This window comes from Artemia franciscana, chromosome 8, assembly GCF_032884065.1.
Source record: "Artemia franciscana chromosome 8, ASM3288406v1, whole genome shotgun sequence".
Lineage (NCBI taxonomy): Eukaryota > Metazoa > Arthropoda > Branchiopoda > Anostraca > Artemiidae > Artemia > Artemia franciscana.
The window spans coordinates 9,189,929-9,216,495 of NC_088870.1; the positions used below are offsets into that span (position 1 = coordinate 9,189,929).

Consider the following 26,567-nt stretch of genomic DNA (forward strand, 5'->3'; position numbering starts at 1 on the left):
CCAATAAACAATTAGAATTCGTTTTTTCATCGCACTTGGTATTAACGAAGTGACATATAGCGATCACAAATTCTGTCGGTTGGTCGGTCAGTCTGTCCCGGTTTTGCTAGTTTAGGCGCTTCCAGATAAGCTAGGACGATGAAATTTGGCAGGCATATCAGGGACCAAACCAGATTAAATTAGAAATATTCGTTTCCCTGATATATCTGGGGGGGGGGGGGCGTTACGGTTAATTTGGAAAAATTAGAAAAAAATGAGGTATTTTTAACTTACGAATGGGTGATCAGATCTTAATGAAATTCGATATTTACAAGGACATCGTGTCTCAGAGCTCTTATTTTAAATCCTGACCGGATCTGGTGACATTGGGGGGGGGGGGGTGGAGTTGGAGGGGGGAAACCTAAAATATTGGAAAACGCCTAGAGTGGAGGGATCGAGGTTAAACTTGATGGAAAAACTAAGCAGTAGTCCTAGATAAGTGATTGACATAACTGGAACGGATCCGCTCTCTTTGGGGGAGTTGGGGGAGGGTTATTTCTGAAAATTACCAAAAATAAGGTATTTATAACTGACGAAGGAGTGGTCGGATCTTAATGAAATTCATATTTAGAAAGACCCCATAACTCAGATCTCTTATTTTAGGTCCCGACCGAATCCAGCGTTATTGGAGGGAGTTTTGGGGGGGGACCAGAAATCTTGGAAAAGGCTTAGAGTGGAGGGATCAGGATGAAACTTGGTGGAAAGAATAACCGCAAGTCCAAGATACGTGACTGACACAACCGGACCGGATCTGCTCTCTTTGGAGGAGTTGGGGGGGGGGGGTTGATTGAGAAAAAATTAGAAAATATGAGGTATTTGTAACTTCGAACGGTTTATCAGATCTTAATGGAATTTGATCCGATGACATTGGGGGAGTTGGAGTGAGAAACTGGAAATCTTGGAAAACGTGAAAATTGACGTTTCTTTATCTTACGAATGGGTGATCGGATCTGAATGAGACTTGATATATAGAAATATCTTATGTCTCAGATGGTCCATTTTCATTTCGGATTGGATCTGGGGACATAGGAGGTTAGAGGGGGAAACAGAAATCTTGGAAAACGGAAATCTTGGTAAACACTTAGAGTGAAGAGATCGGGGGTTGAAACTTTATGGGAAGAATAAGCACAAGTTCTAGATACGTGATTGAAATAATTGGAACGGATCCGCTCTCTTTGGGGGATTTTTTTTTTGGGGGGGGGGTGTTAATTCGGAAAAATTAGAAAAATTGAGGTATTTTTAACGTAAGAACGGGTGACCAGATCTTAATGAAATTTGATATTTAGAAGGGAATCATTTTTCAGAGCTCTTATTTAAAATCCCGACCAGATCTGGTGACAATGGTGGGAGTTGGAGGGGGAATCCAGAAATCTTGGCAAACACTTAGAGTGGAGAGATCGGGATGAAACTTAGTGGGTAGAATAAGAAAATGTCTTAGCTACGTGATTGATGTAACCGGACTGGATCCGCTCTCTTTGGGGAAGTTAGGGGGGTCCAGTGCTTTGGCGAGTTTGGTGCTTCTGAATGTGCTAGGACGATGAAAATTGGTAGGCGTGTCAGGGACTTGCACAAATTGACTTGATAAAATTGTTTTCCCCGATTCGACCATCTGGGGGGTTGAAAGGAGAGGATAGATAGATAGATACATGTTTATTTACTACAAGAATTAAACCATATAAACAAACAGCGCAAATGCCTAATGGCATACTTAAGCGCGTGGTATATCACAAAAAAAAAAATAATAGAAAAACATAAACAAAAGAAGTAACCGTCATTAGTTCTGCTTAAACAAATGTGCACTTCTTACGGAAATCAAACTTCAACCCTCACAACGAAAAATAGTATGGGAGACTAGAAACATGATTTCTTAATAACTTCAGAAATTTATTTCTACCATTACAATTTCTCACAGCTATTGGGATCGAATTTCAAGCTTTTGGACCAATATGACGCAAACTAAATCCCGCTCGCACCGTTGGCCAAATTTCAAAAGAGAAATCAGAACTGTGAGATGTTGGGTAATTGTGAATTTGTCGGGAATAATCTTGGGAAATTTAGTGAAAGTTGTCCAACAACATAATTGTGGCAAATATTAGAAATGGCAATAAAATGATGTTGATGAACAGAGAAGAAACCAGAAGATCCATAAAGATGGCTAACTGAGGATCTATTATTAATGTTCAAAATTAATCTCAGGGATTTATTTTGTAGAATTTGAAGAGGTTTAAACTTTGAAAGGGAAAATTAGAAAAAATGAGGTATTTTTAACTTACGAGTGGGTTACCTGATCTTAATGAATTTCGATATTTAGAAGGACCTTGTGTCTCAGAGCTCTTATTTTAAATCCCGACCGGCATTAAGCCTCTGATTTTCCTTTTAAATCAATCTATTGATTCTTAGAATTTTGCTAGAGCTCATGCCATATGAGCTTTTGGCTCTTGGCTCTTCCGACCTCGTCACAAGTGCCATATGAGCTCTAAGCTCTTGTTTTTTAATGGCTGGACTAAATTATAGCTGTTCTATTGTAAAATTTCTAAAAGGTTGACATCATTGAATTATGTTACTTGAGAGAGAGAGATAATTTATTAATGCACAAAACAAGTCTTTTTTAAAATATACCCTGAGAAGTGAAAACTGTCCGGGGGAATGGCAACAATACATTAATGCAATAAATAAGATAGGACGTCCATACAACTTATCTGGAGATTTTTATTATTAAAAAGACTTTTAGAAAGGTCTGATAAGTGAACTCAAATCTGTAAATGTTACAAGTTCCGATAGATTGTCCTAAAAACCGAAATTTGTGAGTCTGAAAGAAATTACCATTTAATCCTACTATCTATGTACGATTTTTTTTTTTTTTTTTTTTTTTTTTTTTTTTTTTTTTTTTTTTAGCTTAGCTTATTTTGTATATTCGAACGTAATTTGTTTAGTTTAGTATCGTAATTAAAAGCTTTCTAGCTATATACATTATTTTGTCTTTTTTTGTTCATTTTGTTTCTTTTTTATTTCCAGCCGTGAAATAATACATATTTTAGCTTTTTCTTTTTTTTCATTTTGTTCTTTTTTTTTTTAATTTCCTGTCGTGAAGAAATACATATTCTAGCTTCATTTGTTTTGTTCAGTATCGTAATTAAAAGTTTTGTTGATAATTGTATATTTTTTTTAAATTCAATGCATTTAATTACTTACTGCAGGGATCTGGAGAAATTATCTGTCTTTTATTTTTTTAATTTCAGTAGTTTTAATTTTTCTAAGACTAAGAGTTTTCCACGCACAGCGATTGTAGTTATCCAAAAAGTAACATTTGATTTTTTTATTTGCCAAACTGATTTGTTAATCCATGCCAAAAAGCCTGGGAATCTGATGAGAGAAACTCAAGCTTGTCAAATAGATACAAAAAAAAAGAAACAATTCAAAAGATCTGATATCAATATTAAAATTCCTAAGATTATCGCTTTTTAAATTTTACTCAGAAGTGGCAATAAAGCTGCTTATTTTAAGGCTAATCTTATGAGCAGTGATTCGACCATCCCTGTTTTTTTCGGGGTATCCCCGAATTTCCACGACATTCACCCTGCTCTTCGAAATCCCCAGAAATTACTGTGATAAGAAGAAAGTCCAGCTCAATTTTTTTGGTACCGGGGAGGGGGGAAGGTTTTTGGTTGCTGTTTGGGTACAAAGGGAGAGAACATTCTGAAATAGGAAAAAAAGTCGTTAGCCCCAACACTACCGACTACCACGTGAAAAATGGAGCTTTATGTCTCCGGCGGTTTAAATTTTGGGAAAGGGGTACTTGTCTTAATTTAAACAAGGATTATCGTTTCTGAACAACTCTAAAAGTAGATTTTTGAATACTCTGATGTTAAAAAGACGAAATCAAAACCCGCAAAAAACTCATTCGTCTTATTTCCTAATCAGGTATGGAAAAAGTTCCAAAGCTGCCAGTAGCAGAACTCGACAGATTCCAGAAGCTGCCGACACTTTAGCAGCGCATCTTGTGTTTTGACAGCTTTTCTTTGAGCAAAAAGCATCTTATATGTGAAAATGGTACATATGTTACAGACTTATTTGTAAAAATGGTACATAAATGGTACAGACAACATATGCCAACGAATTTGAAAACTGTTGGCAAAGTAACACTGCTACTTTGCTATCCCACTTTTTGCACGGCAGTTCCTAATTTTTTCCTTTGGACCTGTCCAATGGAATATCCCAGTTCATGGAAAAAAAGATTTTAAATCATATTTATTATGTGTTACTCAGTCTATTAAATTTTTTTAAGGGGAGAGAAGGAGTGTGCGCTATTGTTTTGACTTCAGGCAGCTTGGGGCTAAACTGATATGTTAGTAGTAGTAGTAGTAGTTGTAGCAGTATTACCCCTTCTCCCTTGACTTACTGCCCAGTGTTGTTGCCAGGGCCTTATCTAGGGGAGATGAGTACGAGGTTTGACCCCCCCCCCCCCCCCCCTCCCGAAATTATTCCGACTTGTAAAAACGTAATAAAATGCATATAAAAATTTATGACGCGTTTTCAATTTTTTTTAAATTGTGCCCGTATCCCCCCCCCCATTCTGCGCCATCCCGAACACAAATCTTGGATACGCCATTGGTTGTTCCTTGTGTTGGTTTTCTATTAATGTTTTGTTCTATTTTTTTTTGTTAGAACTTGACAATCGTTATCTAATGTCATTGTATGAAATTTTTATTCTTAAAGGTCCGTTTAAAAGTAGTGAGATGATTGAATGGCATAAAGCTGGATATTTTCCAAAGGATCTTCTAGTTCGAAGAGCTTGTGATGAAACGTTTTCAAAACTGGACGAATTGGCTAAAATCTGGGGACGAAATCCGCCATTCTTACCTGGACCCAGTCCACGTCCTATTTTGGTAAGGAATACAAGCCCATTGAGAGTATTAAAATGGCCCTAAAACTATCACATTAAAACTCTTTTGAAGCTCTAAGAATTGCCAAAAAAAGCCGTTCTTTTCGCATTGCATTGCCAATCTTATGTTAAACTAGCCAACAAAAAAACTTAAAATTATTTCCAAAACTTAAAATAGTCTCCAAAAGCATAGAAATTTAAAATCATTATTATAGTCAAAAGATGTTGTTTACCTCAACTCTTCCATTATTACTTCGACATGACCCTCCTAGCTCATTCAATAAGAGATATCTTTTAGCTCACCTTTATGACTATTCTTGTGTACTTTAGATAGATATAGAGAGCTCACCTCTATGAGAGATAGATATCTATATATCTATATAGATATCTATGTCTCTCACAGAGAGATATAGAGATAAGAGAGGTCACCTTTAACACTATTCTTGTCTATTTTAGATAGATATAAGAACATTAATATAGCTGGAAATGCTATCCTTTTTCCAATTTTAACCTGGAACCGGACTACTTTGTTTTTTTTTTATGAGAAATATCTTTAACGCAATAAAAAAAAGGCTTTTTTGAAGCAATGAGCCCTTATGAAACAAAGAAGAGAACATATAATAAATGAAAAAAAATATCAAAAAGCAGAGAAAACCCTGGAGAAAATAAGCAAATATATAAGAGGAATTTTTGCTATAAATAGAGACACTGGAGATATTTGGATAAGTCCAATTTATAATAACTTAATTTTAAATGATTCAAATAAGATTCTTCCTCAGTTTAAGGTAAAACCACCTATCCGCATTTTTAATGAGAGTAGATTTTGTAGGGAAACTAAGTCTATTGCTAAGCAGAGAATTTTTGCTAAATCCAGTTGATGAATGTGCCTTTCATTTATTCTGGTTTATTTTTATTAGTCGATATATTTGTTTATTTTCTCTTCAGGTTGTTCCATTGGCTGACACTAACCCCTTTTTTCTCTTATTTTTGATTTGTTTTCATTTATTATATTTTCTCTTCTATGTTTCATCGGTCATGTATAGGTAGTATGTTCTTAATGGACCCTTCTATCCTGAACTTTGACTCAGTTTGGTGACTCCACCCGCAGTGCAATAATAGTGTGAAAATGTTTAAAAAATGTGTTTTTAAAAAATGTGAAAAATGTTTTTAAAAAAGTTTTAAAAATGTGATTTTATGGATTAAGGGGTGCTACATTGGGTTTGTTTTGCAGTTATCTTCAAAATAGACAGCAGTATGTCAATTTACAAGGATTTTCGTCTGGTAAAAATGTTTTTCATTGGGGGGTTCTCAAAGGATCCGTACGGGGTCCGACAGTGATGTCGTTAATAATCGCTTTTTTAAAAGTATTGAAACAGCCTTAAAAGTGTTGGAATTTCAAAAAGCCAGAATTTTCTTAAAAGTCATTTTTTAGATCAACGGTTTCATCCTTACTTTGACCCACTCAGTTATCTTATTTAAAAAAAGTGCCTTGAATTAAAAAAGCCGTTCCTATGTAGTTCAGCTGTGTACTTTATTGTAAACCACAAATCTGGTGTATTTTTTTATCCTTTGCTTTACATATACATTTTCAAATATTATTTGCTTAAAAATAAAAGAGTAAGTAAGGAAGGCCCTTTTGCAACACCAAAGTGTTAAGAAAACACATCTTTAATACCACAGAAAACTTGTTACTCAGCTAATTCAAAGTGTATTGTGCTTATTAGCACAAGATAGGCTGAAAAATAATAATTACCCTCTGTTAAATGTATATTTTTGTGATTGTTTCGACCTGTGACATTTTTTTTTTCTACAAAGTTGTATTGAAGAAGTCGAATCTAGATTTGTGTACCAGCCCCCCCCCCCCTCTTTGTTCAGTTCCGTCCAGAAGTTCATTTGGAATTTCTATCCTTTTATAGGCGTTTAATTTTTGGGTTCTCTTCGAGCTTTGGATACTTTTTCAGTTCTGTCAAGAAGTTCGTCTGGAATTTATATAGGCCTTTAATTTTTTGGTTCGGTTCGAGCTTCGGATATGTGTTGAGTTCCGTCCAGAAGTTCATTTGGAATATCTATCCTTTTATAAACGTTTAATTTTTGGGTTCTGTTCGAGCTTTGGATACGTTTTCAGTTCCGTCCAGAAGTTCGTCTGGAATTCCCATCCTATATAGGCGTTTAATTTTCGGGTTCGGTTCGAGCTTCGGATATGTGTTCAGTTCCGTCCAGAAGTTCGATTGGAATTTCCATACTATATAGGCGTTTAATTTTCGGGTTCGGTTCGAGTTTTGGATACGTGTTTAGTGTAGTCCTGAAGTTCAAATGGAATTTCCATCCTATATAGGCGTTTAATTTTTGGGCTCGGTTCGACCTTCAGATACGTGTTCAGTTTTGTCCAAAAGTTCATTTGGAATTTCCATCCTATATAGGTTTTTATTTTTGTGTTCGGTTCGAGTTTTGGATACATCCTTAGTGCAGTCCAGAAGTACGATTGGAATTTCCATCCTGTATAGGCGTTTAATTTTTGGGTTCGGCTCGAGCTTCTGATACGTGTTCAGTTCCGTCCAGAAATTCATTTGGAATTTTCATCCTATATAGGCGTTTAGTATTTGGGTTTGTTTGAGTTTTAGATACGTGTTTAGTGCAGTCCAGAAGTTCGATTGGAGTTTCCATCCTATATAGGCGTTTAAATTTTGGGTTCGGTTCTAGTTTTGGATACGTGTTTAGTGCGGTCCAGAATTTCGATTGGATTTTCCATCCTATATAGGCGTTTAATTTTTGGGTTCGGTTCTAGTTTTGGATACGTATTTAGTGCATTCCAGAAGTTCGATTGGAATTTTCATCCTGTATAGGTGTTTAATTTTTGGGCTCGGTTCGACCTTCGGATACGTGTTCAGTTTTGTCCAAAAGTTCATTTGGAATTTCCATCCAATATAGGATTTTTTTAATTTTTGTGTTCGGTTCGAGTTTTGGATACATCCTTAGTGCAGTCCAGAAGTACGATTGGAATTTCCATTATTTTATTGGCGTTTAATTTTTGGGTTTGGTTCGAGCTTCGCATAGGTGTTCAGTTCCGTCCAGAAGTTCATTTGAATTTCCATCTTATATAGGCGTTTAATTTTTGTGTTCGGTTCGAGTTTTGGATACGTGTTTAGTGCAGTCCAGAAGTTCGATTGGAATTTCCCTCCTATATAGGGGTTTAATTTTTGGGTTCGGTTCGAGCTTCGGCTACGTTTTCAGTTTCGTCCAGAAGTTCATTTGGAATTTCTATCCTATATAGACCTTTAATTTTTGGGTTTGATAACCAGACCGGATCAGCGTTCTTTGGGGGAGTTGGGGGGGGGGGGTAAATGGATGATCAGATCTTAATGAAATTTGATATTTAGAAGGATCTTATGCTTCAGCGTTCTTGTTACAAATCCCGGCCAGATCTGGTGACATTAGGGGGAGCTGGAGGGGGAAACTGGAAATCTTGGAAAACGTGAAAATTGAATTATCTTCATCTTACGAATGGGTGATCGAGTATTAATGAAACTTGATATATAGAAAGATCTTGTGTCTCAGATGCTCCTTTTTCAATTTGAATCGGATCCGGTGACATAGGGGATTGCAGGGGGGAAACAGAAATCTTGGAACCTGGAAATCTTGGAAAATGCTTAGAGTGGAGAGATCGGGATGAAACTTGATGGGAAGAATGAGCCCAAGTTCTAGATACGTGACTCACATAATTGGAATATATCTGCTCTGTTTGGGGAAGTTGGGGGGGGGGGGCGTTAATTCAGAAAAATTGAGGTAATTTTAACTTAAGAACGGGCGACCGGATCTTAATGAAATTTGATATTTAGAAGGAATTCATGTATCAGAGCTCTTATTTTAAATCCCGACTAGATCTGGTGACATTGGGGGGGGGGTTGGAGGGGGATACCAGAAATCTTGGAAAACGCTTAGAGTGGAGAGATCGGGAGAGTGGGTAGAATAAGTAAACGTCGTAGATATGTAATTGACGTAACCGGACTGGATCCGCTCTTTTTGGGGGAGTTGGGGGGGTCCAGTGCTTTGATAAGTTTGGTGCTTCTGGACGTGCTAGGACGATGAAAATTGGTAGACGTGTCAGGGACCTGCACAAATTGACTTGAAAAACTCGTTTTTCCCGATCCGACCTTCTGGGTGGGGGGGGGGGGGCTGAAGGTAGAGGAAAAATTAGAGAAAAAGAGGAATTTTTAACTTACGAGTGGGTGATCGGATCTTAATGAATTCTGATATTTAGAAGGACCTGGTGTTATAGAGCTCTTATTTTAAATCCCGACTGGCATTAAGCCTTTGATTTTCCTTTTAAATCAGTTCATTGATTCTTAGAATTCTGCTAGAGCTCGTACCATATGAGCTCTTGGCTCTTCCGACCTCGTCACAAGTGCCATATGAGCTCTTAGCTTTTGTTCATGCTTAATTTATCGTAAATGGAAAAGCAGTGTGGTCTAAGAAATGATTTATGACTTAAGATAATGTTCGATTTATCATGGTTCTAGTTTAAGAAGATATAGCTTTTATTTTAAGTTGTCTTTGAGAACCAGCTGACAACACTGCTTTAGCTCTGCAGCTTTTTCTTTAAAGATGTAGCTGTCTTTTGGCTATCAGCAAACTGTTAATATTTTAGTATTCACGAACGAAAAGTCTTGTCAAATTTACTTAATTTGTATCAAATACCCATGTTTTTTTTCTTCTTTTTTTTTTATTTGGTGCCCACTACTACCAAAAACTGCAATTGGAGTTTTTTCTTTAAAAATCGTTTTCTTGATTCGTTTTAGATATACATATTTGCGTAAGTTTCTATTTAATCAATCCTTGCAATCAGAGCTGAGAAAACCATCATCTTACACATCTAATACATTTTTCAAAATTTTTGGGTTGGGGAGTGATTCTGTTTTTATGGCACTTTTTTTCTAATTTATTCTGTTTCTTGTAAAATGTAAAGCATTTGTACTTTATTTAGCAGTAATTAAAATTTTTTAAAAACTGTATCGCCGAGCAAAGAAAATCTAAATTATTTTCCTTGCCAATGAATGTTTACAAAAATTACAATACTTTTCAGTTTGATAAAATGTTCTTTAAAATACTGGTTTTGTAGTTGATGATACTGGAGCATGCAGGGGAGGACTTAAGGATAGTTAAATCATAATCTAGCCCTTAGCTTCCATTCATTGAGAGGGTCGTAATTCTCCTGAGAGAGGCCGTAGAAGTTCCAGTTCAATAATAATTACAATATCACTGCTCTCACGTCTAACGGTCGCTTCCGAAATTTTGACACTTTCAAGAAAATTGTCTTATTCAATAAAGATTATTGAGGTTCTAACGTGTTTCTCTGTTGTTTGTTTTTTTTTTTTTTTTTTTTTTTTTTTTTTTGGGCGTATACATTAAGGTTTATTATGCCCAATTTATTTAAATTTTTATACTGCAGGAAGATAACCAATCACCTGCAGTATCATAACCTAGAACTCTTGCAGCGTATCAGTAAATGATCAGTTTAATAATGATCTTGGTTGATCTCAGTTGCTCAAACAGTTATGTGTCTGTAAAAGATACATTATGTCCAATTTATTTCACTGCATTCCCTAACTTTGAATCTTGCAGGAACCTGAGCCATCGCGTGCAACAGCAGATTCTGATGCTCTAAGACACTCATTACTGCAGCAGCAATTGAGGCAGCAGCAGCTGATATGTCAGCAACAGCAGCAGTTACTCAGACAAACAGTGATAGCCAAACTTCAGCAGCTAGAAGGCTGGCAATCACTGACTCCCTTGCAACAACACCATCTTGTACAACAGCATATTGATGCAACACTGCCGAAGTATAATTTCGACCCGTTAATGTTGCAGCAGCCAAAATTGTTTGACCCAGCAGAAACAATGAACAAAGATCCTATTCAGTCAATCTTGCAGCAATTGCAGCAGCAACATGTAAGTATTTAGCGTTTTCAAAATAGTCTTTGAAAACATATTAAATTAATTTTCTAGGTATTCAAAACTATTGTTAAAGCTATCGAAAGTAATTTTTAGTGGTGGTAATTTATACACTTTATATACATTAAACTTAAAAATATTAAGTAACCGAAAAGTGCGTAGTTTTACATAGTTTTGTTTTGAGGAAGGGGGTCAAACCTAAAATTGTTTCTTTTTTGCTTCTTTAGGGAGGGGGGCGGCTAGAATTTAAATTTTGTAACTTAGTGGTAAATAATACGAATAATATTTAATTTTAATTTATTGTTCGTTTTAAGCCTTAACATCACTCCCTTTGTAAAATTTCCTTTATGTGTTTAATTTCCGCCTGTTTTGAATATATTGGATATGTACATTTTTTAGTAACTGAAGGGGTCTCTCTTACATTCTTTTCCTCAAAGTGACAATTTCCTATAGCACTATTTCGAAAGTTGTCATTTGAATTTATGCGTTTCGCATTATAATTGCGCGGCTTAAAAGACTGAATTTACGAGAAAAGGGGGATTAGTATTACGAATGGTTTCCTCCCATCTGGTGTCTGGCCATCCCCTGGGGTTCTCCAGCATTTTGTAGTTGAGTCAGATTCAGAGATGGGTGGGATGGGAGTTTGCGGGGGCAAATGTAATAGACGGTCGTACCAGCATAGCAAGCAAGATATCAAATCTTCGGACAGTCAAGTTCAATACCTTTTCAAACTATCTGACGCGTTCAGTTTTTCAGAGGTGTTTCATCTGGATGACATTCATAATGCATCACCTGGTTCTGGTCATGGGTCACGTCACTGATAAGTGCAACATAACGTTAGCTACCGAATCAGAGTAGATTCGCGCTTTAGTGAGGCGGCTGTCCTGGTGGCTGGGAAACATTATTCTTAGAAGATGGCATTCGTTTTTGCCGCCCTTGCTCATATCCCTGTATCTACATTTCCGTTTGAACAGACAGTTGAACTATGGCAAGTGAACTGCTTGACCACAAACTTCTATAGATGTCACGGTGCTAGGTGGCGTCCTGCCAAAAGTAGTTGTTTGACCAATCTAATTTTATACCAAGCTTTTCCGCAGCTGACACCAGCGTTTCCAGTGCAGTCTTAAGTTCATTGCGATTTTCATATAATAGTGGCACATCATCAGCAAAGTCAACATCCGAGATAATATTCCTGACAAAATATATGCCGAACGGCTGCGACAGCAATGCTTCGCTGAGTATATGGTCCATGTCTCAGTTGAAAAGTTTTAGTTCTGCAGCACAGCCTTGCCGAGCACCGTTACTGATTTTGAAACATGATGAGGGTTGACGTTCTACAATTGCAGCTCTTTCGGTGTTGTTCAAGACTTCTGAAGAAACTGACAATCTTTTTGGGCACACTGACGGATTGGAGGATCGACCACTAAGATCGTCTGTCGACAATGCAAAGGCAGATAGGAAATCGACGAAGGCAATGTATGCCTTGCTTTGATACTATAAAGTTTTCTCCCCTAGCTGTCTAATTGTTTGGATTTGCTACGTTGTGTGCCGGCCGCATGAACCGAGCTTGCTGGGGTGCCAGAAGGTTTATAAGTAACTTTCTGATCGCATTAGGAGCAGCATAGTGAAGAGCTCATCTGATACCAGTAGCAGAGGATCTGTGCCACGATAGTTGCTATATTCTGCCTTGGTTCCCTTCCTTCTGTTGATTGGTACACGATTGCCTTCCTTCTAACATGATGGGATATTTTCAAGCGCCATACAAATTGGTTGATATAATGTTACAACATTTGTTAACCTAGGATCATTGCTATACAATAATTTTTCAGGGTTTCTTGTGTTAGGCCTCATATACCCAGGGCTTTGTTATTTTTCTGAGATTCATTTGTCGATTTAATCTCTGCTGCTGTAAACTCGGTTCGGTCAGGGACAGGGGTAGCATTGGCTGCAGAAACACCAAGCTGGTTCTTGGTTTGGTTGGCTCTGAGTTAAAAAGTGGTCTTCCCACTGACATAGGCACTCTCAATGGTTGTTCATATTTTTATTTCTGGCGTTCGAAGGTAGTCTGGGTGTAGTGACCTGAAAGCTTGCTAAAAATCTTGTATGTAGTTTCTATATCATTTTACTTTACGGCCTCTTCTAGCTCACAAGCCTTAGTGACAATAAATACTTTGCGGTCTTTATGCAGCATGATATTACGCTCTTTGATCAAATGCCTGTACGTAGCCATGTCGTAGCGAATGTGAGCTTCTCGTCCGTGCTCTATGATGGCAAAGGTCTCATTGCTAATGCAATGTGTTTTTTTCTTCTTCTTTTTTTCATTGCTTCATTCTTGCTATCCCAGTTATAGCTGCTTAATTTGTTCCCTCCAATGAATAAGATACGATGACGAATATATACTTACACAAATATTATATATTTGTGTTATTACATATACTGATTATAAGTTGGGGGAGGTATAAAGGGATGCAATAAAGAAGGCTAAGGGCTGATGGAAAAATTGGAGTTTCAGCAGCAGAAGTAAAAAAAAATCCTGTCAAATACATTTCTTCTAGTAATAGGTGGCCTATGTCTATTGCTGGGCTTTCGAACCCAGGAAAGTTAGTGTCAATGTTATACTTTTGTGTGCTCTGGCTTTTGCGTGAATTGAATGTATTTGATTTCAGGTGAATTGGGACAGGCTTCATTGCTTATAGGAGAATTCGTGTTTGTTTTTAGTTATCATTCCTTTTTCAGTCTTATTTGGAAAACTTATGCGTTTAAGTTTAATTCCTGTCTTCATTTGTACATTTGACTATTTTTTAATACGAGAGCCATTGTCGCCCCTTGATACCCCAATATTTACCCTAAAATTTGAAACGGTTTTCTGGGTATCATAGGTGTGAAAAAATCATTTTTTGTTTGTCTTTTAATGTCAAATTTTAAGTGTGTTTCTATGTGTGTGTGTGTGTGTGTGGGGGGGGGGGTATATTGTTGTATTGCTAACTAGACTGGAAAACAAAATGACGAGAGATTTTATTTCTTTATGTAAAAGGTAATTACTATTCTTTGAAAAAGTTGTGTTCTGCTTTGAAAGTTTTCATGGGACCTTTGATAGTTTCTAAAAAAAAAACAAAAACAAGGACATATTTCAATTTAAGTTCAGAACTTCACCTTATGTCCTTTACTGTTTCTCCTCCTTCCCTTTCCTTCCCCTCTCTTTCTCTATAACTCTATATCTCCCCCTGACATTCACTTACTCCTTCTCTTCTTCAATTTTCTCTCTGTAGATTTATATTCTAATTCTAAATCTTTCATTTAATGCAGCTTTAATTTCCTCCCCAGAACAAGCCTTTGTTACCTGAGTCATCTGGAATGGCCCCTGGTCTACAAAGCCAATTAAAACTTGACCATCTTCGATCTCTTCTTGGCAGTAGTCTTCTACCTCAAAATGTTTCTGACCCAGCATCTGAGCCTTTAACTCATAAGCCTGACCCTATTCAGTCGCTATTGCAGCAAATGCCAAACGCCGCAAAAACGGATTCTTTGCAATCCATCCTAATGCAACTACCAGTGCCTACTTCTACTTTACCTCAGGTATGTTAATATGCTATGATTATAATCGATACTATGCTATGATTAATATTGCATATGTAATATGCAATATGCTATGATGTGCCAGCACATGTATGAGGATAGTCCTGCCTTGAAGCGGAAGGAATCATTTTCCAGAAAAATTACGGCATTAAAATACTTTTTTTCTATTTTTGACCCATCCCTGAGAAAAAATCTTGTGGCATCACTGGACTTTCAATCTTTAACTTGCTTTCTAGCAAAGATGAGTCGGGGGATTCCTCCCCTAAGACTCGTCTATATATTTTTATGAGCTCTCTAAATTTTCAAACAGTTTCTTTGTTTTTAGGTAGGCCCTCCTTAAACTGAGCTCCTCCCTTGAAATAAATTCGTGCTTCTTTGCCTGCCAACTTTTCCCTCCAATATAAAGGTTCTTATTAACTCCGTGCAAAATGAGCTAATTTCGCTTGATTGTAAAATTGTACTGTGTAGTCTAAAATTTTCCATTATAATGGAAGAACTGAGCGTGAATACCTTGGTAGAACCTCAACACAACTATTCCATTTTAATTCAAAAATCAACGGAATTTTGAATTAAAATGGAATAGTTGTGTTGAGGTTTTACCAAGGTATTCACGCTCGGTTCTTCCATTATAATGGAAATTTTGCATTATATTTGATAGTTGGGAAATATATTGGATAGTACGTCGGGGGAGTGGCAAATATATTGGAAAGTTGGACTTTTGAATTAAAGTTTTGAATTAAAATGGAATAGTTGTGTTGAGGTTCTACCAAGTTATTCACGCTCGGTTCTTCCATTATAATGGAAAATTTCCATTATAATGGAAAACGAAATTTTCCATTATTTATTTGCCTATGCGGGTGCCTCTCCTATTGGACCAACACACGTTTTGTTATCTTTTAGCAAGTCATGCCTGCCTAGAGTCTCAGGCAGGTTGACCCAAAATTTAAGATAACATAGGACCATTAGATTGTCTGAAAATGAGAGGTAAACAAGGGACGCTTACCTATGGTCTAAGGCAGGTTGAAAGCAAGAACTTAGAATTGAAATGCGAGACCGTTAATTTCGCCTAGAATCAGAGGAGTTTTTTTCAAGTGTCCTAAAAAGATATTTTTCACAAAGTTGTGGTAAAACAAAAGAAAAAACCCTTAAAGTAATATTAATGACTAAGTAAAAAATTTTGCTCCTTTCCCCCTTACCTTATGCCCAGCTGCTTAAGACATTCACCGATTTTTTTTTTTTATGCTTACGAATTTTTGTAACTCAGAAGTCAGTTTCAGTCCAAATTCAGGAAGTTCTTCTTTTTGTGGTATTGCCAGATAGAGTAAGAGACATATCTGAGATCCCCCCCCCCAGAGATCAAAATATGCAGAATGGACAAAATATGCATATATATATATATATATATATATATATATATATATATATATATATATATATATATATATATATATATATATATATATATATATATATATATATATATATATATATATATATATATATATATATATATATATATATATATATATATATATATATATATATATATATATATATATATATATATATATATACAATGCATGTTTCGCAAAAGAGATTCTTCTATTAATTGCTTTAGTATAAACCTCTTTCCAAAATTCAGCGGTATTTTTTAAGGTTAACCCTTCAGTAAAAGGTTTACGTTGGTACACTGTCCCCTAGGCTGTCATTTTTTAAGGCCCCTTAGGGACTCCTTAGTATTAAACAGTGTGATGGTACAAGCCTCGATCAGCAGCAACCGTTATAAATTCAAACAGGAATGATATTCTTGAAACTTAAAAGTATCTACCTTAGTGTGCGGAAATTAAACATAAAAAAGAGGGAAGTCTGGACCCGTGCTTTTTTTTAGATTCACTTAATAAGTTGAATGGTATGAATTTAGATATAAATGTAGATTACCTGATATAATGTAGATTAAATATAAAGATATAAATGAATATAAATAGATATAAATGTATAAAGATATGTAGATATACTTAGATACTTTATTTCGTGATTAAACCAAAAACAGGTATTTCACAGAAAAAAGTAAAAAAAAAACAACAGAAAAGAACACACGTACACACTACAAAAAAAGAGAAAAAAAAAGAATACAAACTATCTAAACAAAATATTAACACTAGCTAAAAGTTAAGTCTCTTCGTGCGGGATAAAAATATGTTTACAGAATAGTCCGAACTCTATTATTTCTAATTATCAGCGATAAAGGAAACGACACACTTATTTCATATTCACTTAATTCGAACTCCATTACCATACGTGCTCTACAATAAACAGGGCAGTCAAATAGAAGAGGACTGCATGTTTCCATTAGACCGCACAAGCACAATGGAGAGTCAGTTTTCCCAATCCTATTTAAAAAATGAAGCAATCTACTATACCCTGTAATAAGCTGTGTTAATCTGCTTTTTGGGGGGATTTTTGATGCAGAGATAAGGTCATCTTTATTTTGAAAGGAGTTAGCCGGCCATGTGCTAGCAGAATTTTTAAACTCATCAAACCATTTTTCATACAAAAACTCATCTAAAGATTTACGGTCTATATGAAAGGGCTGAGATGCACCAGGATCATTAAAAGAAGGACCCAAAAAATTAGCAATAATTTTGTCGGTATAATGACTATGATGTGTCGAGTAGCTAATTCCATTCAATGTAGGACCCAAAACCCTCGGCCAATTTTGAGGTCGACCATTTTTTTCGTATCTTAATATACTTAATTCCAATGCTTTTAAATCCATTGGAAGCACTCCTGCGAGAGCGGTTACTACATGCGGATATGTAGATATGAAGATATAAATGCAGCTTACTTAATCAATGGCAGAATTCATTTACAGAGGGTACTACTCTCAAGTGCTAAACTGTTTCCTTATAAGGAAAATCATTAATACTTATTACGGTCTTTTGAACACTATTTTGTAGAATAAATTTCAGTAATTCTTGTTGTTACCTATTTTGTTATTGAACTTATTCTCCGCTCTTCTTCTTTCCTTCTTATTTGTTTGATGGCTTTTTCTTTTGTTTTTCCTTGTTACGCGTTCTTTGCTACATGACTTGTTAAAACTCCTTTGCATTCAAAGCCAAAGAGTATGGGTAACTTATAAATGTGGAAACTGGCACTAGTGTCGACGAAAAAATACTATCAACGCCACATATCGTTTGGCGACACTTGGTATTTTTTCTAGCTCCGTAGTCATTTTTCTGTCGGGAATTGAGGTCAGACACTTATTTTTAACCTAATTTTACCAACTACACTGTTAAAATTATTCATTCTTATTATTACCCTGAAACAAATGTCGCCAGACGCTAGACGGCTTTGATAGTGTTTTTTTCGACCGGTCGACACTGAGAGACCGACCGGCGTCGGTGGAAACCGACACCGGTTTCCACTCTTATAAGTTACTACTTTCTTTTATTCAAGGCTTCATTTCTGCTCAGGTAGGTTGTTAAGATTGTTTGTGTATTACTTTTTATGGATAATAAATATCTTGTCTTGTGTAGTGCATGCAAATAGTTTGATAACTATAGTAGAATGTAGTATAAGTATTTTTTGTAAGATTTCTAATGTTTGTGTAATTAATCCTACTTGTATGACTAACCAAAAATGACGCAGCTAATTAGCATATCACTATAATTAGCAACTTTTGATTGCTGATGATGTCTAATACCGATTATGCAGACACTATTGGTAATTGAATCACTATTCCTAAATACTTAACACAGTGAAATATTCAAATTCTGCTTGTATTACGAGGAAACCCTGAATGTAAAGTACATTTTTTTAATATTTCATAAGTCGGAAATATTCGGATTTACTTCCCATATTGTTTTTCTTTTCTATATATATATATATATATATATATATATATATATATATATATATATATATATATATATATATATATATATATATATATACATATATATATAGATACATATATATATGTATGTATGTATGTATGTATTTCTATACATATATATAATCCACCTGTATTTTTTGTCATTTTTAATAATCACTAATAATTATAGTAATCTCGTTAACTCGTCAACTAGTAATCTTATTAATAATAATATATTCACACCCAAAATCTGTGGCACCCAAGCTTTTCTCTTACGTAAAAAATATGTCAAGTAACCTGGGAATTTAAAATAATCGTTGTTCATTAAAAATTTAAATTGGTGAATTTGCTTAGTATTGCTGAAAAAAATTTCATTTTTCTCAGCAACACTATTTTTTTGTCAACTGAACATTTAGTAATGTTGACTTTAATGTAACATAAGTGTGACAAGAGGATTACCAAACTAGAGTGATAATTAACACTGTGACTGAGAATTTAACTATGTCCCAAAGTTCACTTGCAAAGATGTATAAGATAAGTTATTTATTTCAAAAAATTTCTATTAATAGCTCAGAAGTGCCGAGATTGAATTTCTAAGTTATAAAAATATACAAGCAAAAAAAAAATCATCAGAAAAAGCACGACAACTAAAAAACTGGTAAACAATCCCAAAACAACAATATTAGAATGATAAATTATTCCTTAGTTTCCATCATTAAACTGCAAAATATCAGCCGGTTAAAAAGATAGAAACTGATAAGATGTGTGTCAGTAATTATAATGTAAATAGCTAAGATCCTAAGCTGATGACAGACATCCTAAGATACTCGAAGAAATTCCAGGGAACGGAAGCCCTGATTCAAAGTCGTGGTGGTAACAATAGTACTAATACTTCAAAATCATATGCTTAAATCCCACTGCTGATAATTTTTTTTTATTAATGAAAGCCTATCGTTACTATTCAAAAGATGTTCAAATACTTTTACAGTTTCCAAGATCTTTATTATATAATTCATTAACGTTGTAGACCGACCGTCCCTGGTCTTTGAATCCTACTCGAACTGAAGCAAGTGTTGCTCCAATTATGGGTGGTGGTGCCCCTGGAATGTCGCTAAACATGGTCTCAACTGGTCTTGGTTGGCCTGTACCAGGAATGCTTGGCCTCGATTCTGTATCAAATATAGCTGGACAAGGACTGCCTTCTAATCAACACCAATCTTGGAATAAGCCAGATGAAACTAATTTAAAGGAACTGGTAAGATATATTTTAATTCATAGACTTCTGTTTTCAACACTTGTTAATTAATGTTAATTATGATTTATGTTGTTTCATTACGATGAATCTCCTCAAACTTCTTTTTTCCCTGACTTCATCTATATTTCCAAGTGTTTCCTGAACATTTTCGTAGATTATATTAAAATTGTTATTAGCAGTTAAAGAGTATTTTCTGACAAATCCTGTTGTTTCTATGTTCGCTCTAAAACAATTTGCATTTTTTCTTGAACTGACACTTAAGATGCAGCTTCCTTAGCTTAGTTCCTCCTGTGCCGCCAGAGGAACCCTGGCATCCAGAAAGAGTCGTCAATCATCCTAGACATGTGCTGCTGCCCTCATACGTCTTCCCTCTGGTAGGTGTGACGAAGTGCTTTTTTCAGTTTTTTCTTCAAAAGCTTCTGAAATATGTCTTTTTTGAAAATATTTTTCATACTTGTATGTATCGAACCTGATAGCCGCCAAAATTTATCCGTCGCAGCTTACAGCCTTTGTCATCAATCATGAAAGCCCTGTATTTTATAGATGTCTTTAAAATTTTATTTTTATATTCTCGTATGAATTATCCAATAAGTTCAATTTTTTGTTCTGCTATGTACGAGACATACGGCACGGAGTATTTGTACCATACTCGTCATAAATATTTCAAATTTATGTTTAATACTTTCGTGTTTTTTTTTTGTTTTTTTTTTTTTTTTTTTTTTTTTTTTTTTTTTTTTTCTTGTGATCATCGTAGCTTGGAAACCACAGGAGGTCCATAATCAAAGTTTTTTTTTTTTTTTTTTTTTTTACTTTTGGAAGTCATGAAACGGGACAAATAGTTCCTCTGGAAGCTGAAAATTTTCAAAAATTTTCCATGAAAAGAATTTAAATAATTTTTGTCTATTTATTCTTCTAAATCGTTAAAAAAAAGAAACTGTTTTAACTCTGAAAATGAATCTCCTAGGGAGTATGTCTTGTCAAATTTCATACAGATCATTTGAGCATTATCGAGAACCTCAGGTCAAATTCCGTATTTTCCCTAGATTGAATGTCTGGAAAATTTGACCCTAAATTTTTTTATTTCCTTGTTTTATAAGATTATCGGTTTTTGATGGAATTTTCAAAAAATGTAGCATATATATAAAGCTTTAGCCCAGAAGGAAATAGACAAAGTCCAGCTACTACCCAACTCATAGACTGGTAGGGAGAAGAGGGGATGGTGGTTTCGAAAATTTTGTCGCCCTTACATCTAGCAGAAAGGGTTGTCGAATCTCAACCAAATTTAATGGGAAGTACTTAGAAATTATAGTTTCACTTGGAAAGAATTAGTTTCCTAGAAATTCGTACCATCTTTCTAGTTGTTCAATTTGTGTTTACATCAAATTACGATGAGGGAACGGGAGGTTTAGGTTTTGTCATCAGGGCATCTACCAGAGGGGGTTTTCAAATCTCAACCAATCTTTGTACACAAAGTACTTGATAGTTGCTTAACCATTTCTTTGGGGAATCATGAGATGATCCAATCTCTGTTGGGGAAGAAGGGGAGGTCCCTAAGTTCTTGTTATTCCTACAGCTAGCAGAACGGGTTTTTGGATTTTAATGAAACCTGATGAACCTGTGGTGTCTTGCTTGGTAGTTTTGATTTCCGAGTCCGATTTTGTTTTTATGGGAAAGGGAGCCTAAATCTTGTAATGTGATTCTAATAGAACTTCTTAACGGACTTCAACAAGGTTGTTTTTGAAAATGAGAGCCAATTTCGACTGTGTGCCTATTGGGGTAGTGGCCTGGTCTAACCTCTGAGGGGATAGGGTTTCTATTATCTTGTCATTAGGACCTGTACCAGAAAGCAGTGCCTAATATCTCAATCTTACCGTTTTAGGTTTAGGGTATAATCTGACTGATTTATGTGTTGGGGGACATCAAGTGGTACATAATCGTAAATTCTAGTCATTAGGGTATATTCTGAGAGAATTTGTCAGATCTCAACCTTACATAGTCAGAAATAACAGTGGATATCCTAGTTATGCTCTTTAAGAGATTGGGACCTACCTGGCACCTGTGGGGTAAGAGGAGAGGGATCTTCAAATGTTTATCGTTAACACATTTACCAGGAGACGTTGAGTTGTAATTAAATTTTGATGGAAAAGAGTTGCGCTCTTAGTGTGGAGAATGTGTCTAGAATTACTAGGTCGATTGGTGAGATTCAACCAATCCAGAACCATAGCCTACAGACATAGTTTTGAATATTTGGTACACCTTCTTATGAAATTTACAGGCGATAAGCAGTAATTGCTTAGACTATGAATTGGTAACAACAGAAGGACAATCCAACCATGGTCTAAAAAGCTTGAAGGGATGGTCAGCCATGCAAATCCCAATATTGGCAAAAGCTGAATCTTAGAGCCTTGGCCCTCTTATTTTAGCATTTGTTCTTGAAGTATCTGGGGTAAAAAGTCAAACTTTTGCCAAAACAGTGGGGAAGGGGAGGAGGTGAGACTCTAATGTATGGAATAATTTCTCTGCAATGTTGCTCTTTACTTTCATTCGATTCAACTGTTTTAATCATTTGATTTTGTTTGTTGTTAAGACGATACCCTAGGTTACCCTAAATATGAGCAGAGTACCGTCCCTTCAACCCTGACTCTTTATACTAAAGTTGAATTTTTGTGTAACCATTCTTCAAGGTATGGGGCATAAATTCAAGGTATGGGGCAGTAGATTCTGTTGATGCATATATTGTAATCATGTCTTTTGGAATTTATTTGAAATTATATCCATCTGTAAAAACGTGAACTCTATCAAATATTTCTCAAGTGGCTGAGGTCTCAAACATTAAAAACAGATCTGAAGTTAACATTTTCATTTCAAGGGGAGCTCTTTGAACATATCTTTTTATAAGACTCCCCCCCCCCCCTGCTTCTTCTCTTCTATGGAGGTAATCATATGAATGTGATCTTTTACGTTATGCTTCAAATATTTGTGTAACAAGATGCAAGTTTTCACCTCGCAGCACCTATATTACAGACTTAGTAAAGTAGACTCCTCCCTTCTCTTATTCCTACCCAAAGGATCAGTGAAAATTCAACAATCAGGCATGGAAATGGAGGAGGAGGGTTGAGATATCCTCCTCCTCTCTATACAGAGGCATCCACCGAATCGTTTTCATAATAGATTGCTGTCCAATCAAATACAATGTTAGTAATATTATAAGGCCTCAGATGAATAACTCAGTTAACTGAGACTTAAAAATAATTATTCTTATCAACCGTTTGTTTTTTATAGACTGTGTGTATCTTTTGGAATGAATAGGCAACCGCTCGGCGCTATGGCCTCTGAAACTGGTTTGCATCGGCGCTCTTCCGGCCGAAACTGTGACAGAAAACGTAACTTTGCTGCAGTTTAATCTTCTTCTTTTTTCAATGAAAAAGGGGACAGTAACTTAATATCGGGTTGGATGAGCCGTGTCCCAAAGTAATACGATCATTTGTTTGGTATGGTCACCTCTGTGAAAAAAGTCAAACAAATAACGCCACGGTCACCGTCTATCTAGAAAATAAAAAATTACAAAATTTCGTATTTTCTAAATAAAGGCTTGCAACCTCTGTTGTTGGGGGCCCTTATATGTTGAATTTAATTTTAAAGTTTTAAACTACTTTAATCTTGCTAGAGGGTTTACAAGTTATAGGACATTTAAGCAAATATTCTTAGGTTGGCAACTGTTAATGGCTAACTCTAATTTAAAGTTTTACAAAATATGAAATTATCATTAAAATTTAACTCGTTCAATGTATATTGTCAACCTAATCCTTTTTCTTAGAGTTCTAGCTACAATTAGCACAGATCGCTACTTTCTGATAGTTTGTTATCACAAATGGTTGATGGTAATGGTGTTGATTGTATTCACAACAGTCAGTGATAAAATATAATTATATTTAAAATCTCATTTGCGGTTGAGACTGAAAAGGTAGTAGCACAAGTTTTTCTTTCATAGATGATTCTTTTTCTGGAAAATAGTATATGAAGATTGTAAGACCTATTAGATTGTCTAAACGTCATAACTAATTTTTTTTTCTTTTTGTCAAGCTGAAAAAAGTCTAGCTAGCCATTTTTTCTTCATGTTTTTTTTTAGATCATTCTTATACTGATTAATATAACGTTCTCGCCGTTCAGAATTGAAATATTTTATTGCTATAGTGTGAACAAACATCAGTTTTTCTTGTTCTATTCTCGCTGAGAGACTGGCTTGCCATAGTGGCTAACTTTGTAAGATCAAAATGACAGCCGGCAGACAAGAAGATTGTGTTTGACAAGATATTAGCAATAAAAATCTGAAATCTATTTTCTTTCTGCCTGTGTTTCTCCTTTCTGGATTTCTTCAATGCTTCTCTCTGTAGAGAAGAAAAATGCATCTCTTTTAAGAGAAGAGCCCCTAAAAAAATAAAGAAAGATAAAGAGAATGGAAAAAAAAAAAAACAATTAGAAAAGTCGACTGATTTTTCCTCTTTTTTTCTTCGTTCTATATTTCTTCTTCCTTTATATTACCTACTTTTTTCACCTTTTTTTTCTAGGAAGAGCAAAGAAAGCGAGAAAATGAAAAGCGGTTGCAAGAAGAAAGAGAAAAAGAGGAAAGAAAACGGAAGGAGGAGGAACGCCTTCGGGGAGAACTATTACGCCTTGAAGAAGAGCGTAAGCAATTTGAAGAGGAAAGGAGGAAGTTTGACTTGGAGAGGTTTAAATTAGAAGAAGAAGCTAGACGAAAAAGTGAGCAAGAAAAGAAGTTGCTAGAGAAGGAGAGGGCTAGGAAAGTAGAGGAGTTAAGAAAACAATTAGAGGAGGTAATTTAATTTTCTTATCGAACCACTTAATCTAGTAACATTGAAGACCTTATTGGTTTTATGTAGGTCTAAAGCTAATATGAAAGAGCATGTGAAATTCATGAGAGGAGAAAAATCGAAATCGTCAAAAAAAAGGAGAAAGGAAAACAACCAACGTTGCCTAGTGCTATCTTCCGAAAGAAATCAGATTAATTATTAAAGCCTGTATACAAATAGGCCTATTAATTTTTTTTTTTGGGGGGGGGGGATAGAAGAAAAACACTTCAGTCCAAAGGGCTTAATAGGCATGTATGTATAAATTTTGTTAAAGATCCATGTTAATGCAATGTAAACTATTTATAATCAATAAAAAATAGGTCAAAAGGCTCCCTGGAAGGTTCAAGTTGGATATGATTCTTTGATATAAAACTGAGATCTAAGATTTGATATATTCAAATATAGCATATTTTTGATGTTTTGATTATTATGTGAGGTTTTGCTGCTTTACCGCTGAGGCAGCAATTGTTGACCTCATTAATTCTTGTTTTTCTTCTTATTATTATTATTCTTATTATTATTATTTTTATTTATAGAGTTTATTATTCTTATTATTATTTATTATAATTACTATTATTATATATTTATTATATTTATTTTATTGTATATTTTTATATATTATTTTATTTTATATTATATTATATTTTATATATCATATTATTTATTATATTATATTATTATATATATTTAATATATTTATTATTATAGATAATTCTTATAATTAATATTCTAATAATTACTTCTCAGTTTAATTAATTCTTGTTCATGTCTTATAATTGATATATTATTGATGTGATTAGCTTAATTCCTATCGATTCCGTGTACAAGTGTCTTCTTTCTCTTCAGTTTTCCAAACTCTCGAAGCTTATGGACTGAGAAATTCTTAGACTCAAACTTGGCTTATGAGATATAATTTTACCAACGGTAATATTAGAAAAGGTTTTTTTTTCTGAAATATGATTTTTTTTTTTCTACAAGCCCACAGATGCTTTTATTCGCCAAAGTAAATGATAGTTATGTCAATAGACTCATCAGTTTCAGATTTAGCCATTCACCGAGACAGAATTATGATATTACCTCTTAATTTGTCGTGGAGAATGTTCTAAACTTTCCAAAAAAAAAATGGGAAATGGTTACTTTTTTAAGAATTTTTATGTGATTTTTTATCTATTTCTAGATCTAAAGAAAAAAAAATGCAAGGTGAATTTAAAAAATGAAATTCGGTAGGTGGTTGAAGCTGGATGTTAGCTAACAGTTGTAGCAAAATTGTCATCCAAAGTGAAAACCATATGAACATAGAAAAACAAAGCACCAAAGCTTTCAGAGGGAACATAAACCTGAAGCATCATAACCTGAACCTGAACTATCATAACATATACCTGAAGTCATAACCTGAACCTGAACTTTCATAACATATACCTGAAGTCATAACCTGAACCTGTAGTAGGAACATATAAAAACAAAGCACCAAAGCTTTCAGAGGGAACGTAAACCTGAAGCATCATAACCTGAACCTAAAATATCATAACAAAAACCGGAAGTTTCAACTGGATAGATTTTATTCTTATTTTCAATATTAAGCTTTTATATCTGTTCTTTTTACCTTTGGCCTTCTTTAACCTCATGGGGTTGATAAAGAGAGGGGTACCCAGGAAGCGTGATTAGCTGTTTCTATGTTTTATTTGTTATTATTATTTATTTGCTGTTGAGTTATTTGCTTTATTATTTAATATCAATTATTAACAAAAAGCAACATAAATCTCCCCTCTAAATGCCAAAGCATGATATGGAGGAGGAATAAACAAATCCACAAAAAGAAAAAATATAATAATTGCATTAACGTGAAAACTGTGTTTTCTGCGTTTTGAGTCAGGTTTAGTGTTGTAAAATTACCGTAAAATAAGGTCACTCCCTAAGAAATACAGAATAAGATTGGTGGTATAAAGTTGCCCTGTAGCTACAAGAACAGTTGAGCATTTCTTTTTAAGCATCACTTACGGTTTTTAATAAAAATGTTTAATAATTCCTATTTTCCTGGACTTAAAAAAGGTAATGCCCCTTCATCTAGAGCTTCATCAATTTGAACTGTCTAGTTTTTCCCTTTGATAGTTTTGTGTCTAG

General features: G+C 34.9%; 1 protein-coding gene across 1 annotated transcript in view; it reads left to right on the plus strand.

Annotated features, from left to right (window-relative positions):
* LOC136030605 (GRB10-interacting GYF protein 2-like) overlaps window positions 1-26,567 on the plus strand; it is an 86,071-nt gene that overhangs the window by 31,440 nt on the left and 28,064 nt on the right. The window contains exons 12-17 of the mRNA XM_065709674.1: window positions 3,165-3,168; window positions 4,705-4,925; window positions 10,541-10,867; window positions 14,195-14,446; window positions 19,348-19,575; window positions 24,144-24,410. Coding sequence (XP_065565746.1) covers window positions 3,165-3,168; window positions 4,705-4,925; window positions 10,541-10,867; window positions 14,195-14,446; window positions 19,348-19,575; window positions 24,144-24,410 — 1,299 coding nt within the window. The remainder of the gene's footprint in view (window positions 1-3,164; window positions 3,169-4,704; window positions 4,926-10,540; window positions 10,868-14,194; window positions 14,447-19,347; window positions 19,576-24,143; window positions 24,411-26,567) is intronic.